This window comes from Ceratosolen solmsi, unplaced genomic scaffold, assembly GCF_000503995.2.
Source record: "Ceratosolen solmsi marchali unplaced genomic scaffold, CerSol_1.0 scaffold41, whole genome shotgun sequence".
Taxonomy (NCBI): Eukaryota; Metazoa; Arthropoda; class Insecta; order Hymenoptera; family Agaonidae; genus Ceratosolen; species Ceratosolen solmsi.
In genome coordinates, this window is record NW_011948424.1 from 3,882,386 (window position 1) to 3,903,824 (window position 21,439).

The window sequence follows — 21,439 nt, forward strand, 5'->3', positions numbered from 1 at the left end:
AATGAAATATTTGTCAATTACTTAATATAGGCATGAGATTATTATTAAAGTATAGTGATCATAAATATAATTAGATAATATTTGTAATTATCCTATTTTTTTTAATATTGACTGACTTGAGTATATTCAGATAAAGCTCATACTTTATTTGAAAGCCAAAGACAATAATTCGTATATAATAGGCCGTCTGTCAATTAATAGTTAATGAGTAGCAAAGAATAATTAAAATTTTCTCATATAAATTTTCATTATGCTTTGCATAGATATCTCTCTTATTTTTGTTCGCCGCAATTAATTCGTGTAAACTTAATTCGTGTAAGTTTGAACATTTGCGCGCTCATTTCTACTCATGCGCAGCTTCTCTCAGTAGACGAAGAAAAATTATAAATCAATTATTCCATTTGTAATTTAATCATTTTTAATGATCGTCGGTGTATATAATTCATGAAATTATAGAAAACGAAAGCACGTATTACAATACACTTGTTGCTGAAATCTTATGATATTCCGTTATTTAATTTGGACATAATAAAGCAAAAGTCCAGTAATTAATTACGTATTTATTGTTAAATTGTGAAGATTTTGGTGAGCATAGGTCAATTATTGTGTAGGCTGTTTATCGACTGTGACTAATCTTTCGACTTTATCTTCAAAACTCGTCATTGTAAATGCTTACTGCTCAGTATTATGAAGCATATAGATACGTTTATGGCTGGTTGGGTTGACCGGGCGGTGGGGGGTTGTGGTGCAGGGAAGGGAGAGAGGCGTATGGAACTGAGTAGGAGTTGAGTGGAGTGGAGTGTGGAGTCGAACGGAGCCGAGTGCAGCTCGGGCAGATTGGGCTGAGACGGGCGAGTTGCAAGTTATACGCGCGGAGTTGATTCGTGCGTGACGAATACGACAATAACGCGTGCGCGTGTATAACATTAAGAGGTTATGCGCGAGCGCAGGAGTTGCCAGTCAGTTGCGTCTTTGTGTACATTCGGGACGAAGGAGTGTGGACGAGTTTGGAGTAGTTGGGAGTGTTTATTTCAACAACTGGCTGCTTGTCGCGTGCCTTTCGAACGCTTGGCCCAAAATAAAGGAGCTCGGAAAATTCCGTGCTCCGTAATTATAGTGAACTATCTTTTTTTTTCTTTTTTTTTAGTTCAGTGTACGTTTAAACGTTTCATTTTTAGTATCGTAAAATGGCCGCGACTTTAGCCTAACCTCTCTTCATAGACAATTTGAAATCAGCCCTTACTTTCGACAAAATAAATAGAGAAAGAGAGTGTGTAATTGAGAAGAAGAAAGAAAAGTCGTTAAAAAGGGAATGAACGTCAACCCTTAACCTCACTTTCTCTCTCACCCCGTGTACGATAGCCTAGTGTCTACAATCCTCTCCCTTTCTCTGTGTGTTATAACCCAACCTAACTCTTGCACACCCACACGAGCGCGCTAATGTGTTATCATCCATCTCTCTCGGTCAAGTACAAATTGTGCCTCGAGAATATCCATATTATTCATACGTATACACACGCATACGTCGTTGCGCATTGTATATGAACGTGTATGCAACGTCGCAGCCCAGCAAAAGCAATACAACACTACCACCACTTCCACCACCACCACCACCACCACCACCACCACCACCACTACTACCCGTAGCACTACCACTACCACTACCGCCACACTAGCAGTAACAGCAGCAGCAGCAGCAGCAGCAGCAGCAGCAGCAAAGACAAGTATATAAATTGTTTTTCGATTATTAGCAGTGTCGCGTGCTGCTTTGATCGTCTTCGTTGCCGTCGTGCCGTCACTTTCGTCACCGCCGTCGCCACCACCGCCGCCGCCGCCGTCGCCGCGGTTGTCGACGTCGTCGTCGCCCTTGTCGTCGTCGTCGTCGTCGTCGCCGTCGCCGTCGCCGTGGCTGTGGTGTGTGCACATCGAGACAAGACGAAGTGGTGCGTGCTCGCAAAGGAATTCGCTGCGGACGAGGCGACGATCATCCGTTTGTTTTTCCCCCCTCGGCACATACCGCACGAGCACATTCTTTCCTCGCGAGGAAAAAAGAGACGGACTGCGGCGTGCGTTCACGAGTGTGCGTGCGTGCGTGTTTTGAACGTCGCTGCGAGGAGAAAGAATAGCCGAGGAAGAGCCATGAGCGAAGATAGAAGCGACGAGGACTCGATAATGGATCTGTGGTACTCAAATTGGGAGCAGCAGTGCGTGGAGGCAATCGAGGCTGAGCCGGATTACGAGAGTCAGCTACAGGGTGAAAAGGAACTCTACTCACAGCAGATATGGTCAAGTTTTCAGACGACAGCCACCGCCATCGCCCAGCTTTATAAAGGCGAGTTAAATTTCCTCCTACTTTTTCTTGCTCTTTCCTCCTCTTTCTTTTTTGTATGTATTATACTTTATAGATTCGTCGTAATCTAAAACTTTTTCGTCTGTCCGAAGACTGGTGATTTTCTCTTGGCTCGACTATGCTTTCCTATCACAAGTGTTTGGTAATGAGCCGATAGTAGAATGTGATATACTCTGGACTTGGATAATTCCAATGGACTTTCATTATCCTTTGCGTTGCTCTTCCTGTTTTATGATATGGAATTTGCTTATGCCTTTAGAAAATAATACTTCATAAATTAAGTCTCGCAGTTCTTAGTTTTGTCGCAGTGTAACTATGATAATCCAAATGTGCTGCACAGAATTTATTTCAGTCATATTAGGTTAGGTTATCAAGTGTTTTTAATTATGTCTTTTTATAAACTAAGTATATTTGACATTTATATTTGCGGTGATATCATTTATTTGACATTCAGTACTTACTTTCGTTCAATTACTCCAGACTATTTTTATGATTCGTTATAAGGGGCATTTTTAAGATATTTATATAGCCGATCATTTTTATTAAACATTTTTATTTAAAATTATTTTCATTGATAATTAATTATCCATTGTTATACACGAATTACATTATTTTGATGTTTTATTATATATATATATATATATATATATATATATATATATATATGTTTGTGTTGTTAAATCATTCATACTACATAAATGGACAGTTACAGTACTATTTTTATTAGAGGGAATTGTAATATAGACATGTTACATTTAACATGAAGCAGTTTTACTTTAGTTTTAACATTTTAACATTATTATTTTTTTTTTTTCAAGCCATATAGAACTGCATATTTTATAAACTGATAATTACATTGATAATAATTTATTAATTCCATTCCAGTCAGAATAAAATTAAATAAAAATTTCAAAATCAAAACATTACTATCAATATATTGTTCAAGGTGTACATTAGTTGGATAATCATATTACTACTGTTTAGGTTAGGTTAAGATTTTCATTATATATTCTGCATTCTCAAGTTGAATTAAGTTTGTGATTATTAAAGGCATTCACATATTATTATTAATATTTAATTAATTTAATAGATTGAACAGATATTTTCATTATCATTTGAATTTAAATTTTTTCTATTGAAATATTTTTTTTTTTATATCAATTGTATAACAATTATATTATTAATACAAAGTATTAAACAATTGTATAAGATATAAAAAATTTAAACTCGACTGTATAAAGTATTGATGTGTTGGGTACATTATGAATACTATATATATTCTGATTATAAATTACTTTTTCTTCACAGACATTCATTACTTTTTGGTTCTTGAGATATATCTCTTAATAATTGAATCATATATTTTTTACAATAAAATTATCAATTTAATAAAGAAAATAATATTAAAATTGTAACTGAAATTTATAGTTATACTTTATTAAATACCAGATGACCATATATAATTAATACATTCATTACATTCTATCTTTTTACACTGAGAAAATGTTGAAATAAAATAATCTCTTTTTATTTGTTCACATATATTATTAATGATTTCTTTAAATACATTCTTTTAAAATTGAATTCTATATAACCAACTCGATAAGAGAGAAATAACTCCAAATTTTTAGATATTTTAGGAATTTATGTTCTTGGAGTTTCATAAATAAATAGATTAAATTATTATTATATAATTTTCATACTTTTTATAAATTTTAAACCCCATTAAATGTATAATTAAGCTATTTAAATTACTTTTTTATTTTTATTTTTAGCTAGAAATATTATTTTATAAATAATTTATTAATTAATAATCTGCATTAATATATATTTATCTATTTAGTGAATACATTTCAGATCAGGTATATCGTTTTATTTATTGATTTAAAAATTGACTTTTATTTAAACCTTCATCCAAATTTTATAAATTACTGAAAGATTTTTATGCATAAAAATGATATGCATTTATATACATGTTAAATTACTATTATTGAATAATTTATTAATTTTCAAATATAATTGTTGATAACTTTTGTTATGAATAGTCATTGTATAGGTTATAAATATTTTTGTTAACTTTATATATGTATTATTATAAATATAACAAAATATGTATTATGTAAAATTATAGAAGGAAAGACATATTTTTGAAATTTTTTATGTCTTGTTATATTAATAGTTTGTACTTCATATTTACATTGTTCAATATGTATCCGTGATATACCTAAGAAATTGTATGTAAAAATTTATGTTTGAGTTTAATTAATTTTTATATGCAAAGTTAGTTAATATTAGTTATTCATTAAATAAAAAAGAAATTCTTATTTATGTCTGTATGTCTGAAGTAAAAGTATAATGTTATTTATCAAAACTAGATTAGGTTATTTATCTTGTGTATTTTAATTTTTATAGCTTAGTGTCTTCTTTCAGTGTTTAAAATTTTGTATTTATTTAATTTTTCAGACCTTATATTTAATACATTTTAATAAAATTAATACATTGTAAAAGATAAATTTTTTGTTTACATTAAATATCTATTCTATCATTGATAATATTTTATAATTTGTTTAGATTTTTAGTCAATTTGCATTATGTTTATTAATATATATATATATATATATATATATTAACATTTATTTAATAATATATGTTATTAATTTTATTTGGATATAATACTTAGTAAATGAAATATATTTAAATTTATTTATTTAACAATTTTCTTATAAATAAAGTGATAAGTAATAATTACATTTGTTAAGAAAGCAGTATTTACTTGAATTTTAAATTTTAAATTTTTTTTAAAAACTTTTAATTTTAACTTTTTAATTTTATAAGTTTATAGATATGTGTGCGTGCGTGCGTGCGTGCGCGTGTGTGTATACATGTTTGTACAAAATTATAGAAGTAAACTAAGTATTAATTTTTTTATATTGCAGATAGTTAATAGTAAATATGTAGTTATATGAAATATAGTATGTGGTTAGTATTAATATTTAGATAGTTTTTTATATATGTTTATAAGTGTTTTTTATGTTGGCAGCCTGGTTATCATTAGAATAAACACAGAATTGATTATTTATTATATTTTTAAGATAAAATTATATTTGATAAGTTTAATCGTTTTATATTTAAAATTTAATATTAACAAATTTTATTTCTAAATGAATATGATAAATAATAAACTATATTGTTAAATATATTGTAAGTACATTTTAAAATATTTAAAAATATAATTATTCACTTGATAAAGTAAACAATTAATAAAAATGAATTTATTAATTATGAATCGATCATTTTCTTGTGTTAAAATAAATACTTATTTCTGAATAGAAATTAGAATAATTAATATTTATTTGTTGTTAGAATTTTTTACATGATATATTTTGTATCAACAAATCCGGTGTATAACAATTATATTATTATGCAAGTAAGCATAACCTCAATTTGTTGCGGAAGATATGGTGAAGTTGTACCATGATATAAAGTAACATATGCTTATTTTTTTTATAAATTTTTATATTGACTTTAAGTTTTCGTTTTTCAATATAAGTGGAATATTTATAAATAAAAAGTCTATTAGGAGAGACAATTATTGAATATTTTATTTTCAAATAAATATATTATTCGATTGTGAATGAAAGAACTCTTTCTGTTTATGTAGTTATCTTATGCATACAAAGTAAATATTATTTTATTACTTTTACGACGCATTATGAATATATTCAAGTTTTCCAATTGTCATGAATGATTTTACATTAGTAATTGTGTATAATATGCGCACCTAAAATTTTCTCGATAATAATAATCTTGAATTCAATTTTCACTTTATTAATCAATTATTTTATTTAATTTCTGTCATGATCTCATGTATGTAATCCTATATTTGAATTTTATAATCGTCATATTCCAAGCAATACGTATTTAACTGCGGATATGCATACACACGCCCATGCATACATATATGTGTACATATGCATATATATATACACATATATATATAGATATATATATAGTTTCTGCACGCGTGCTCATGCACGCGTGTACGTACGTGGGTAACGTCTATACATTAATGTACATTCGGATACATCACCTACATAAATCCATATAAACATATTCATGCATATGCATTCTGAATACCCGTTGGCGCGCATGCGCGAATACCTACTGTTTCTCATGTTACCAACGTCATTATGCACTATATTAATATTTGAAATAAACTAATACTTTTTCTATGATTTAATATATTTAATCGATAATTTCATTACATTTATTCTTTTAAAAGTGCAAAAATTAGTTTTTATATGTTTACAAAAAGTTCATTAAATTATATTTTCTAAGTCACATTGTTTGAAAAATATTAATTAAATTCTATTTTCTAAGTCATATCGTTTAGAAAATATGTAACGTTAAAGTTGTATTATTTTTTAAATCATTTGATTTCAATTAATTAATTTTATTACTACTTCAGTATTGTAACATATCTTATATTATTACTAACTCGTACATATATATGAATGTGTTCGTTTGAAACTGTTATCTTTTTCCAAAATTCATTATAAGATCAGTGTAAGTTATTTGTCCTCATTTCTATATTGTTGAAATGTTAGATTAATTATTTTAATTGTAATTTAATTTTATAAATTATAATAAATGACGTTTTATACTTTTTTTTTTATTTTTTTTTTTTTATAATAAATTTGAAAATAAACGTTATCCAAGTTTGTGTAAATTGTTAATTTTCATTATTATATTTTACAAGTAAATAATCTTCAAGTTAAATTTACATGTATCTTATTAATTTCCAGTTGAAATTATAGTTTATATTATTACTAATGATTACAGATCTTGTGATTTATTTTTATAATTAATAAATATATTTACAAACATCTTGATAACTGAATTAAAATTTGTAGTTAATATAAAATAGAAATAAACAATTTTGGTGTAAACGAAACTAAGTAAATAATTTTTCAACACAATTATTGTATACATTTAAAATGCAGTAAAATTATATCATAAAGAAAACAAAAAATATAAAATCATTCTTATACACGGATTAATTTTAATATTTGCACTAATTTCAAAGTGTTTGCAATACTGTACGATTCATATATATTTTAATTCTAATTGACTATTCACTATTTCATATCTTAATGTTTTGTATAGTATTTATTGATATTTATATTGTAAAATATTGAAAACTAAGATGATTACTACGAGATTAAGAAGAACAAAGTAGAATGTAAAATGAATCTAGGTGTTTTGCTTACAAAAATTTTGACTTTCTAATTTTTTAAAAAGTAAACGAATTTTAAAGTAATACTTTTATAAATATAGTTAATATGTTTAAGATAGAAAAGTGTATTGATGTTTATTATATTTTTAAAATAAATATCTGTAACTGGCATATTAATTTGGCTATAATATTAAATTAGTGATAAAATGTGAAAATTATAGATGCCTTATAGGAAATCGATTATTTTATAAATTTTTAAATTAATTTTCACGTGCATGAATACAATTCACAAAAATTCAAAATAAAGATGATAGATCAACATAATATCGATAAATCACTTGAGAATAGTCATTCTTCATATTAGCAAATCACAATGAATGCTAGAATGATAGAAGTAAACGAAAATCATACTCGGGGTTCATAGCTCTTTGCCTCTCTGTTTCGAGGATCGCCTCTGGCTCATCTCATTCCGATCGTTCGCTTCGTCGTCCTGAACAAGCATTGTTGTTTGCTTTCTTTATTTTGTCCACACTCGTATGGTCGGAGCTGCGTCACATACGCCAGTGTTAGCCTATCTCTTTCTTACTCTTATCTTCCTTCCCTCTTCTTTACCATCGCTCATTCGAACACAGGCACAAATACATGCACACACGCACGCACGCACGCACGCACGCACGCATGCACGCACGCACTCCGCACGCACTCCGCACGCACGCCGCACGCACGCACACTGTCTTGTACACAAAATATCTCACTCTTGTGAACGAGAACGAGAGGAGAGTTGCAGCAAACAGCAGTCGCGGCGTCAGCGTGTATTTTCTCTCGCGTGTTGCCATTTTGCTCGACATCCATTTTCTCGAACAAAACTCTGGCAGGCAAAGCACCTCTGCATAGAGATTTTAAAAAGAGAAAGAGTCTATTCGGTATTGATATTTTCATTGACGGTGTTCGGTTCGCTTCTTTCTGCCATTTTTATCTTATTATTACATATTTTTTTTCATTAATCTATCATAATATATTGATAGTTCCGGTAAGACCTAATTGTTTAGGCTTTTTATACTTTATGCCAGTCTCGAGGCACTATAATCGACAGTTAACTCGCAAAATTTGTATTCGTTATTATGGATTTATTTATTTTATCTATTATCTTGATAAATATGATGTAAAAGCATTATATAGTTTGAAATACAAGTTATTAACGTAATCTTTGACGTAAATTATTTAAGGAAGTACAGAAGGCGAAATTCGTTTTATCGATAAATTTTTTAAACAACTTATTGATCACACGTACTATGATATGAAAGTATAGGTGCAATTTTCATTTGTTTCATTATACCGAAATTAATACTGAACTTATAATTTCACGTTTACAAATATTTCGAAAATTTTTAATATAAATATGAATATCATATTTATATTTTAGAACAATTAATAAACAGCAATAATTTCATTTTATAACAAATTTCTTTAAAACAAATTCACCCCTACTTGATTATTAATGCAAAAGTATGCAAAAATTATAATTCTACTCTAAGAATGATGGTATTCAGAATTACTAGAATAATTAATTGATTTTGAAGATGATGAAGAACACACACATCTAATTATCATATAGGGGAAGTTAATATCTTAAAACATTATTCGTTCTTCCATATATATTGTATTTATACTGTCTATAGATATATATTGTCAGTTGTAATCATCAAAATTACTTTTTGTTGATACTTGTTACTTCCTTATTTAGGGTATTGCTATATATGAGTATCCTTTTAAAAATTGTTATAAAATATTTTTAACAATTCGTTTTATAAAATTTTAGCAATATTTGAAATATTGTATTTGTTATATATTTATGTTAATTTAATGGTTATTTTTATAATTTTTTTTTTATGTATTTTATTTATTTTTATTTATTTTTATAATTTTTCATAATTACGTTCTGGAGGTTAAAAATAGTTTATTTATTATAATTTTGACAATTATTTAATAATTTTCTTGTTTGTTTTATAATTAATGCATATTATGAAATTTCTTATATCAATATATTTAAACACTTGTTCTAAAGTTGTATAATAACTAATATAAACATAAATATATAAATCTATTGTATTATATTTATTATTGTGTAACCTATTTTACTACAATTATTATGAATATAAAATATATTGATATAAATATATAATTAAAAATTAATATTAATATTTAAACAGATATTTTATACATAATTTTTAAATATATATATAAATTATATAATCTGTAAATTGATTCATAGGCGATCTAGATTTCATTTCAATAAATGCAAATCTTAGATACAGAAGTGGTCAATTCATATAAAAGTATTAGTTCTGCTAATTAATTTTCAAACTTAATCTACTAATCAAAAGCAAATTCGAAACATTATTTATGAATAGTTACGCAGATTAAGTTTTATTAAATTACAAACACATATTTACAAAATATAATTAAATATTGTCGTAGATATATTTTAGAATGTATTAATATGATAATAATTTTTTAAAAAAAATCTAACTTCACTACATATACTTTTAATAGATTAAATAAGTTAATTTAATTGCAAAAATAATTAGAAGAGTCTATACGCTCTAAATACACAAAGTATACTTTATCGATTCTGAATAAACCATTTTATTTCAAGTATTATAAAATTTTTTCATGTCTTTCTTTGTTGTAATTATATATGTCAAGATTAATGTTATGGAAAATATATATATATATATATATATATATATATATATATATAATATACAAATTTTTTGTATTCGATAATATTTATTTTACATCTATTATTAAAATATTAATAAATATTTTTTAATTTTATTTATATTACAATAGTGTCTATAGTTTCATATACTGAAACGCGCCTTTTTTAGTTATGCTTGGCTGCTATCGGTTAAAGCCATCCATCACCTATTAATCCTAGGACAAGAGAGGCTAGTTTTATTACGCATATAAAATTCATTAGTATAGTCTGTATGGATATTGGGAAATATTGGATTTTTTGAAAATATGGATAATTATACAATGTAATGGATATGATAAAATCTATGTATTTCGATCGCAAGCTTTAGTTATTTAATAGTCTCTTCAAAATTATTGGAAATCTGTGTTGCTAGCAAATTATAAAATTTTGTTGCAAAATGTATATTTGAATTTCGGATATCTATGCTTCTCGAATTCAAAATTTCGATCAATAAGTTTTTATAATATGGTTCATTATAACGTACCAACTGTCATAATTACTCTGTAATTTTGCATAGTTTATTTTAATTATCATAAACAATAATTATCATTACGATATATACCAACAAATGCAATATAAAATACAAATCAATATTTTTAAATAAAGAATATTATTTAATGAAGATTTCATTTTATTGATGTAATAATGTTTTATTAAAGCCAATCAAATCTTTGTAAAATACCTACAGCATTTTACGTAACGCAGAGAACCATAAAAATTAATTCTGTCAAATAATTATTTATTAATTTCATGTTTCGAAAAATAATATATGTATGTTTACTGATCTAACATAAATAATGTTATAGAAAAGTTAAGATTGAATTTTTGCAGCCCTTCTCTTGTATTTAAAGTGTAGAAAAAAGGCAAAATAATAGCTGAAATTGTGATTGTCGAAAACGATTAACTTAGAACAATGAAGCTTTGTTAAACTAAGAACAATTATTCGACTACATTATGGATTGGAGCCTGCTCTGCCAAAATTCAACTTAGCCTCTCGTTTGACTCTTAAACAATATTCTTGTAACCTATTATAATTAAAAAATGAAAAATATCATTTCGTATTTATCTTTTTAATGAATTGTTATTTATCGGCTTATATCTAATCTCCACTCTGGTTTTGATTTTACAGATCGCTCACAGGGCACATCCTTTTGGTCGCCTTTCCAAACGGCTGCAGGCACGGTCACCTCCTTGTTCAAAGGTGCGTATTATATGCCAGGGCAATGTGCGGATATAGAAAAATGCGCGCGCGCACCTTCCTTTCATCTATGGTGGAGGCGAAATACTCGAGAGTCTACAGATCACCTGCTCCTCCTAGTTTCTCTTACTTATGCTTTTTTATACCTGCCTCTTTCTACAATAGCTGCAGCCTCCGTTTTGACTATTTTCGAGATTTTGTCTGCTGTATCTGTACTCTTCTTCTCTCTCAACTTTTTCATTCTGTTATACTTCCTCATTTCTACTTCTAATCAGTCCTTCACTTTAAGTTTTCTTTTATGCTGGAGAAGCGTTTGTATTTTAATTAAACGTGACATTTTTTTTATCAATCCAAGTATTCATTCTTTCTTTTTTAATGAACCTCTATTCGAAAATAATGTTTAATAGATGTATTTTTACATATTGGGATAATGATAAAACTAATGTAATTTTTTGTAAACATTTATTCAATCTACATACAAGTTTCTTATATTGTCTATTACTATGTCATATATGGTAATGAGACGTATAAACAAACATCTAGAATATCTTTATATTTAGCCGTAATATTTTATTATAACATTTTACATAATTGAATTTTTATTAATAGGGTGTACCATAAATCGTTTTTCGAATTATCAATGCAATAGTATATAACTTAAATTACATAGGGTCTGACTTAAATCATACTACTTCATATTAGTTTTTGAAACAGAAAGTTCATAATTTAAAGAAACTAATACTTTAATGATAAGAATTTTCCGAATGTGATTTTTTAAATGTATAAATTAGTATCAGAGTGACATAGTTGAATTTTATTTTATTTTACTTATTAACTCTTTCAAGGTCATTGGTATTTCACAGGGCAACCTTCCCCCTTCACATACAAAATGCTTAACAGCACATAAGTATGGATCATGCAGACATTGGAATTTACAATTAAAAAAAAAAAAAAAAAAAAAATGTAAATAGCTTACAATATAATCAATTGCTTTTGAAACAGTAGCGATATTGTTTTTTCAAGTAATGTTAAGGCATTGTATATTTTGAAATCCTTTAGTCTTCTCTGAGTAAGAGAACAGTCAATGGAGTATAGCGAAACAGCCTCGGTTCTGCAGACATCCCAAGAGATTTCAAGATTCCAACACCCTACCCTTTTTTCCCTTTCTCCCAAGTACTTTGCCTCTGCCTCCCTCCTCCCTTCACTTCCCCCCGTTCGCCCTTGCCCCTCTCCTTTGTTTGTAGTATAAAAATAGAAGTCCGTAAAATTGCACGTGTTAAACTGGCAAAGCAAAGGAAAACAATGACTGTATTTAGCTAATAACTTATAAATAAAGATTTCCAATCCCGATATGGTTATTTTATTTTAAATTGCATTTGAGATTATGAGAATATTAATGCTTATTGTAATAGATTAATATAATTTGTTTTTATTGAAGCATTCATTCAATTGCATTTAACCTGAGAGTGTTTAGAGTGAATTTCTAACTTTATATTTCATCAGGGTCGACGTTTAATTTAATTTTTTTATATTTAATGCCGTGACTTTATATTAGCCTTGTGGATTTAAAAATATAGTAATATGCCTTCAACTGTACGATTGAATATATGTACGTATATATATATATATATATATTTATGTGTGAATATATATATATATATATATATATATATATATGTGCGTGTGCGTGCGTGTGTGTGTAATGATAAAGTATGAAACGTTACGGATTTCCGCTATGCAATTGAATAATATTCTAATACGTAATTGAAAGTAACTTAACTATATAAAACAGCCGAAGTTTTCCTATAACATGAAATGTGGATTTTCTACATTGGTTTTTTTACGCGTCGTTGTCGTATTATACGCGTCCCTTAATGTCTGTCACAAGATGTGTTGGTGTTTACTCATACCGAGGCATTTGCACGCGCATGCGATACGCCAACAGCTGACCTTCGGAGCCGGTCAGCTGTTTAAGAGGCTCGCCGCCCAACACTTTGAATTCGCTTTTTGTCTACACCCACGTCGCTCCTTTTACATCTTTTTTCTGCGCATTTTTGACAATTTCATTAGAACTTTGTCGTTTTTAAATGTTGCTTATAGCGCGTAAAGGAATTTTATTGCATTATACGAGAATTTAATAGCTCAAATTTTTTTATAAAAGTCTTCAGTAAAAAATTAATATTCATCCTTTAAATGCTTAGTTAATTTTAGCGATTAAGAATTTTTTTCTTTTATTTGGTCACAATCAATTGATGATGTGACTTTGATAAGTAATTTAACAATTTAATCACAGATTTATTTACTAATGTACACTTGGTTTTATTTTTTATGTTAATACTTAGAAAAATTTCTTTTCTATCTTTATTTGTACTTAATTATTAACAATTATAAAAATAAAATATAATGATTAACAAGAAACGAATTAATAAATATTATAATTTAAAAAATGCTGATTTTAGAATTCTCGAATTATATTGTTAGGTTAACCTTGAACTTTTACAACTTATCTCAAAAAAAAACTTTATAATTAAATTTAACTTACACGTGAGTAATTAGTCGTATATTTATGTAATATTTAAAAATTAATGTGCATCTAAATGTACATTCTCCTAGTCTTTATATTAAACAAATTTTTAATTTTATTTACTAATTATTTTTTTTTATCCATCCACGATAATTGGAATTATAAGAATAGCTCATTAACTGAAAAATGATTAAATTAAGGAATTTCAATATCATGTGAGATATAGTCGAATGTTATATTAGAATTAACGTTTATTCGCGCTCCATATTTATTGTTAAAAGAATTTCTATTCTATATGGTTGTGCTTACATTTTTTAACAATAAATACGTGCTTAGTTTTCATTCGTACTTACCATCTTTTATAATCGATATGGGAATGATGTAAGTAATTTCTTCCGATGCCATATATTTTACTCTTAGTTTATTAACTCAACTATCGACAATCTACAAGAACTGATATTTCCATCAAAATAATTAATCATTCTGATCTTAAGTTTATAATTTTTTTTTTCTTCACATTTATTTCATTCAATAATTGATAACAATATGAATAATCTATATGTATATTATATAATTTTATTATATGCATAAGTTCTTCTTAAATTATTCTCTTATAAGCACAAGTCGATTAGCGATTTTTTTTATACGAATTTATGCATTTTACAAAAAAAAAAAAAAAAAAAAAAAAAAAAAAAAACAGATTAGTGAATTAAGTACTACAGATTAGTGAAATTAATAAATATGTCGTATCAACAACACATTAGCCTAACGTATCGCAATTGAAAGGTAGGCTACATACCTTCACATTCATATCTTAGGTTCAATAGCGAATTGAAAGAAACGAACACTTGAAAGAACAAGAGCATCTGATAATTATTATTATTTTGAATGAAATAATCGCAATATATTAAATACTATAATCAAAAGCATTAATATTATGAGAGATATTCTTTCAATCGTTAATAAAAGTTAATGTTGTAATAAAGTGAAAAAATATTACACTGTATAATGCATTCGATTTGCAGAGTCTGCCAATGGAATTCGACGATGTGGTGAATTAGGCGTAGAAGCCGGAAAGCAGAAACGCAGTAAAGAATTAATGAACTGGGCGAGGAAAAAAAGACGTATGATACGTCGGGAAGACTTATTGGCATATCTCGCTGGAAAACCACCGCCGCCCAGACCACATTCGCACAGGTAATCCAAAATTATATCTACTTAAAAAAATACGTAAATAACGATAAGATTATTTTTAAGATATATAAATTGTATTTAAGAAGATATTATATTTTTTCATGTTAACTAAAACCTCATAAAAATTGGATTAGTTTTTTAGTTTTCGATAATAATTCTTTGATTGTATTGATAAATCGATAATACAAAGGAAAGATGATAAGCTATCAGTAATCTGTTTATATAAAAACTGTTCTCTTCAATAATACTTTACTTTTATTGTTATAATTGTTTATTTATTAATGCTGTAGTATTTTGCTATATTTTGTTTATAACTATTCAATCATTCATTTCATACACGCAACCTAATGTAAGAATACATTTCCGTTCTATTCCTATATTCAGTAGTATATATAATAATATCTATCATTGTATCAAGTTTAAAATAAATATTATAATACTTGGAGAAATGCCATTGGAAAAGTGTCTCCTCGAGTAGTCCACAACGAACAGCACAATTAAGAGAAAAAAAACAAAACTTTGTTTTATCGGCACTTGACTTCCGATAATCTCTTAATCAAATTGAATTTCCATGAGAAAATGAGTTATTGCCAATTGTATCTTATTTTGATAATTTGCATTAGAGGAGAAAGAGGTCATACATAATTAACTTACTTTAACATTTAAAATTATTAAAAATAATTCGGAAGAAAATTTTTAATTCGTTTTAACATTATAAATAATAATTAATAAAAATGTATAACACATAAACAATATATCTTATAAGTTAATGTAAAAGTTATTGAACAGAAAAAAAATTTCACATTCATACTATTTTAATATAATTTAAATAACACTAATCACGAAGTATAGGTATAATGATTTTAATAAAATTAATAAATAAATACTTGGCATATTAGAATTATGCGAATTTGCGAATGGGGAGAGTTGCCAATGCGTAGTCTATTATTTCACAAATTCATAAACATTCAACACAATATACTTCAATATAATATTCAATGTAAAAATTAATAATTTGCTTTATTGCATTCAAATTCAATAGGTTATGTGTAAAAATGTGTATATCGAAGTGCGAAATTGTGATTATAAAGTAAATTTCTAATTTAATTTTTATTAATAACGATAAAGCTGAATTTGTATAAATGTATAAACTGTTAGTAACATTAAGTAAATAAACTTAATAATTTTTTCTTTAATAAGTAATGACTTCTAAGTCCGTGTTTACGAATAATCTTCCTTATTGTAAATAATTGAATTGTTCATTATTTATTAAATTATTCATTATTAATATTTGTAATATTAATTATTGCGCGAATTTCATTAAATCAGTATTTCTTAATATATTGTGTAGTTAAAACAATTTTATGATTAAATTAACAAAATTAATTAAAGTTTCAGAGATTGTTTAAAGATTGATATAAATTTAAGAATATCTTACGACAAAATATGAAATATGGTTAATATGGTTTCGTTATTTTAACAAAGTCATGTACAAGTGCAATAATTATCGAAGACTATTTACTTCCTTACTTATATTGTTATTTGTATTATTTATATATTTATTTAAATGGAGAAAGAGTTGGAATATAAAATTATCAATTCCATATTTTGCTATTGATTCTTACCGAACGTGAACGGAATTCCCGATATTGTTTATGATACTATACAATATTCTTTTTCATCTCATTTAATCGAATAAAATTTAAAAGTTAAATACTAGAGCTTTGCCTGAATAATTAGTACAATCAAATAAATAACAGTTAAACGAATATATATGTGTATACGAAACTAGTGAAAATCTAAAAATATTCGAGCAAAATGTCTATTGAACAAAATGTCTAGTAGTGAATAATACTAAATGCTAAAATAACGTGATTATTTAGAGGCGACGTAACATACACTAAAATATAACGTCACACATAGTATTCAGTCTGTGATATATATATATATATATATATATATACACAAGTATCTTTCACAGTATTAGGCTTGAAAGCTTTAACTTATCATATGTGGTATCTCAATACAATATTACAGATTTTATTTTCCATTTCTTTTTGACGCATCGTCTTAATAGAGAAACTTATACAATTTTCAGGAGTTCTCCTAAACCCCGTATGACAGTATGCGGATCTCCCCCTTCACAGAGCCCAACAGCAAGTATGGTTGTGTCTTCAACACCGCCACCTGGCAGTGAACCAGATCCAGAACTACACACATTTCGGGAAGCCATCGCCCTTTCGGGTAAATTTTTTAAAACTATTTTAAAGAGATTTTAATAAAAATTCCGAATCATGATGCAAAATGCCTTTAATTTCAAGATTCGTATAGTTTCTTTTATAATCAACATTAGGTTACGTACGCACATATTCAGTTATTTTTCTTGTAAGACAGTCTTATATTTAAATGTGTTCATAGTTGTAAATAATAGTCAAAATTTAGGATAAAGCATTGTTATGTCAATATGCTTTATCTGTCGCTTTAAAGCAAATTGAATCAGTATTTATTTATTAAAAAAAATTTCATTTTAATCATGTGTCTAATATAGACACAGACATGCTCACACATGCACCCATACGCCAATGTTCGCGCGAATATACGCCCGCGCGCGCAAATACATGTAAGCATTATCTGTTTGTGTATGTGTAGCGTATTTATAAATTCAATATATTTCAAATATATTTTATAAGTTTTAGACTTTTGCAATTATTTTCATTAAAAATAAGCTTATATATAAAAGTTTATAATTTATCACTTAACATTTTACTGTTGTCATAACTGTTGATATGGCTTATAAAATAAAAAGAAAATATACGTTTCTGATTGAAATATTTAAATAACTTTTTTTAAATAAAAATTAAAGTATTTCTATTATAACGAAAGTTATATATATACATTTTTGTTAATTTAAAATAAAAAGAATTTTTATGCTATTAAGTTATTCATTCATTGAGTATCTTTATTTTAAAAATGTGAATTAACATCTGAAGTTTTTCAATATATCAGAAATATAACTTTTATCATTTTTGACTCTATGTAATTAAAATAGTCATTATAGCTCAGATAAGCTATTAATCAATAAATTTTAGAAAATATTAGACAATTATAAAAACATATAATTATTAAAAATTCTATATTGTTACTTATTTTAATATTTAGAAATAAATATTAAGTAATCCATCACAAATAAATATACATCCTTGATACTAAGTCAAATAGACTTTGATTAATTCAACGAGTCTTTTTTACATTTTATGAAGAATCGTATATTATTATTATGTAATTACACGAAATGACATTAAAGTTAAATTAATGTATGCAAAAAAGATTTGCATGCCATAAAAGTTAAAGCCTTTTTCATCAAAATTTTTTCTACTGTTAATAATAAATAATTTTGTTCATTTAAAATTGTTATATATTTGATTGTTAATTAATATTTAAATCAAGTAGTTTGATTTTATTAAATTAAAAAAATGCGCCAATTGAAATAATAATTTCCATAGTAGTATGTAGTAATATAAAATCAAGTTATGTAATATTTAATATTCGATCGTATTTCCATACGTATTCTTCTAATATTTCCACTTCTTTTTTAATTCGTATTAACGATTATACCATTGGTCATGTTAATTTCAGTCTTGACGTTAAACTAAGTTAAACGGTCTTTTGAGTTTAATACTTTGCCAATCCTGCTTTCATTAATCCATAAATTACTTTGTCGATGATATAACGAACTACAACTACTACAATGAAACGTAAGTGTTAGGAAGATTGTCCTATTAAAGTAAAATCTACCAAATAAATAATACAATGTTAATACATAATTTCATCAGAACATAAATATTTATTGATTAGTACGTATATTTTACATAAGAAATATTGAAAATAAAAACAAATATTAGAATACTACCGTGAATTCCAGGCTCACCGATGTCACGGCGTACCGGACGACAGACCGAGCTCTCGGCCTTCATCAGTAGCGAATTCGCCCGGCATCACAAGCGACCAGCGTCCCACGACGTCGATATGGGTTCACCCACACATAAGCGAACGCGCTTCATGTAACAGTGCGCGAAGTGTTGTATGAAAGCAGTCACCAATCGTACGAGCTCATTACTCTCCTTTTTTTTGTTCCCTGTATCGATTAATTAATACGACAAATTTATTCGTCATAATAATTTTTCCGAACTTCACCCATGAAGAAGTCGAATATATACAAGAAAAGAAAACACAAAAAGAAAGAGTCCTTGTTTACGTGCGTGAGAGAATGGGAAAATGATTGCGTACACGTATGCGAAAGTAAGAGTAGGAGAGTGCAAATGAACGAGTGCGCGTATGCATGCGCGTGTGTCCATGTGTCTTCGCGCGCGCGTACGCGCGCGTGTGTGTGTGTGCGTGTGTGCGTGTGTGTGTGTGTGTGGTGCGAAAGAGAGAGAGAGAGAGAGAGAGAGAGAGATTGGGAGAGAAATAGAGAGAGAGAGAGAGAGAGAGCGAGAGAGAGAGCGAGCGAGAGAGAGAGAAGAGAGCATGTTCGATCGACGGCTCGCCGCTTCGGCATTTCTTGCATTATTTTGATGTACTCTTGCTCGAGCTTTTTGCCGTTGACGGGACGACTAAGCTACCAAAGAAACTCTAAATGGATCTCCGAATTAAGGAACATGTGATCAGCAGGCACTGGGGCACCTTTTGTTACTTTGGATTATGAGTTTGTTAATACAGTTGTGATTAATTGCTTTGTTTTAAGCAATAAATTAAAAGTGACACTGAGTAGATCTTTTTACTAGTAAAGTTAGATGACTTCAATAAAATTTCAAAATTCTTCTATATTCCATATGTAAATATATATAATTATGTGTTATTTCTGTAATTTAATTTGTACCATTTGATATATATATATATATCATATTCGATTGAGTGTATAACCAAAATATCGTTGAATTTCGATGTTAGAGGCATGAAAATTCTATGAGTAGCTATACGTCATTAGCTATTCTTATAAAATAATTATTGTTAATGATATGTTTCATTCTAAGCGTCTATTTGAAAATAATGAAAGGTGTCCACGTTTGCGATCAACCACCTAGCGGCGTTCGAAAATAGTCCATTGGGAGGTACGGGCTTGTTGCGCGTTTGCTGTATTACATTACTGCCCGATGATTTGTATTTTATATATTTGTGGCTTCCTTACATTAAGTAACGAAGGGAAAAAGTGACGTTTGTATTGTATAATCTTCGGGCAGTTTATTCAACCAACGCGCGAATGACTCGTTTCCATACGTTTATCAGTGCAATCGCTCATATGAACGATGAATCATGAGCGTGACTGTTTTCTCCCTTCTTCCTCTCTTTGTAAAGTGCTCGAAAGGCGTGAATGCAAAGGCGTCGTTTCGGATGTACTCGAATACCACTCAAAGTGCCGATAACAAAACGGATATTCGTGGTTGTGTCATAGACGAGAATTTCGTAAGCGATCTTAGATCCGCAATGCGACTAATTTTTTTAGTGATTCCGCCTTGGCAGTGCAGCGACAAGCTGGTTCTTTTTTTTTTTTTTTATTTTTAAATGAATCCTTGGCCTGTTCAAAGTGCCAGTCGGGAGAATTTAGAATATTTTTTACTGGGAAGGTTTATTAAAAATAATTACCTGGAAATCTTTATTTCTGTCTGATTATGATTCTTCCTTCGAATATTCGGGTTCAAGTAAATTTTGAATCTTTAATTATGTAGCTTTCGAAAATATTTTTAATGCTCAATCAGGCTTGGCATTAAAATTATTCTCTTAAGAAGTGACTAAAATAAAGCCATGAATGCTCCCTTTATTGAAAAATCGATTGCTCTTAAATGTCCATATTTTATTTATTTAATTAATGAAAGTTTTTTTAATTTGCACAGAAATTAAAATTTGTTAAATTATAAATTAAACCGGATTACACCGTAATACATATTGTTAACGATAATTACAATTTATAATAATATTATTACATAATTAATGCATAATTAATTCATAAAGATTTTTTTAATTACATTATATTAATAAAGGTATTGATTTTTATAAAATTTATCAATAAAAGATTTAATGGTAAATTAAAGTAAAAATAAATTTTTACATTCGTGTTAAATTCTTTCCATACTGTTCGGCTAATCTCAAGACCACAGAGATCATTATTGTGCATTGAG

General features: G+C 27.7%; 1 protein-coding gene across 1 annotated transcript; it reads left to right on the forward strand.

Moving 5' to 3' along the window:
• Window positions 1-1,906: 1,906 nt before the first annotated feature.
• Window positions 1,907-19,633, forward strand: LOC105362543 (UPF0472 protein C16orf72 homolog). The gene is made up of 5 exons (XM_011500005.1): window positions 1,907-2,332; window positions 11,477-11,548; window positions 15,095-15,266; window positions 17,362-17,507; window positions 19,186-19,633. Exons 1-5 carry the CDS (start codon window positions 2,140-2,142, stop codon window positions 19,326-19,328), a joined length of 726 nt encoding a protein of 241 aa, XP_011498307.1. The 5' UTR covers window positions 1,907-2,139; the 3' UTR covers window positions 19,329-19,633.
• Window positions 19,634-21,439: the final 1,806 nt, after the last annotated feature.

What these genes read in the sequence shown, in the direction of transcription:
- LOC105362543 (XM_011500005.1), top strand. Translation starts at nt 2,140, where the DNA reads ATGAGCGAAGATAGAAGCGACGAGGACTCGATAATGGATCTGTGGTAC. An exon ending in CCCAGACCACATTCGCACAG is followed by an intron (nt 15,267 to 17,361) that starts GTAATCCAAAAT and finishes TACAATTTTCAG; the next exon opens with GAGTTCTCCTAAACCCCGTA. An exon ending in GGAAGCCATCGCCCTTTCGG is followed by an intron (nt 17,508 to 19,185) that starts GTAAATTTTTTA and finishes CGTGAATTCCAG; the next exon opens with GCTCACCGATGTCACGGCGT.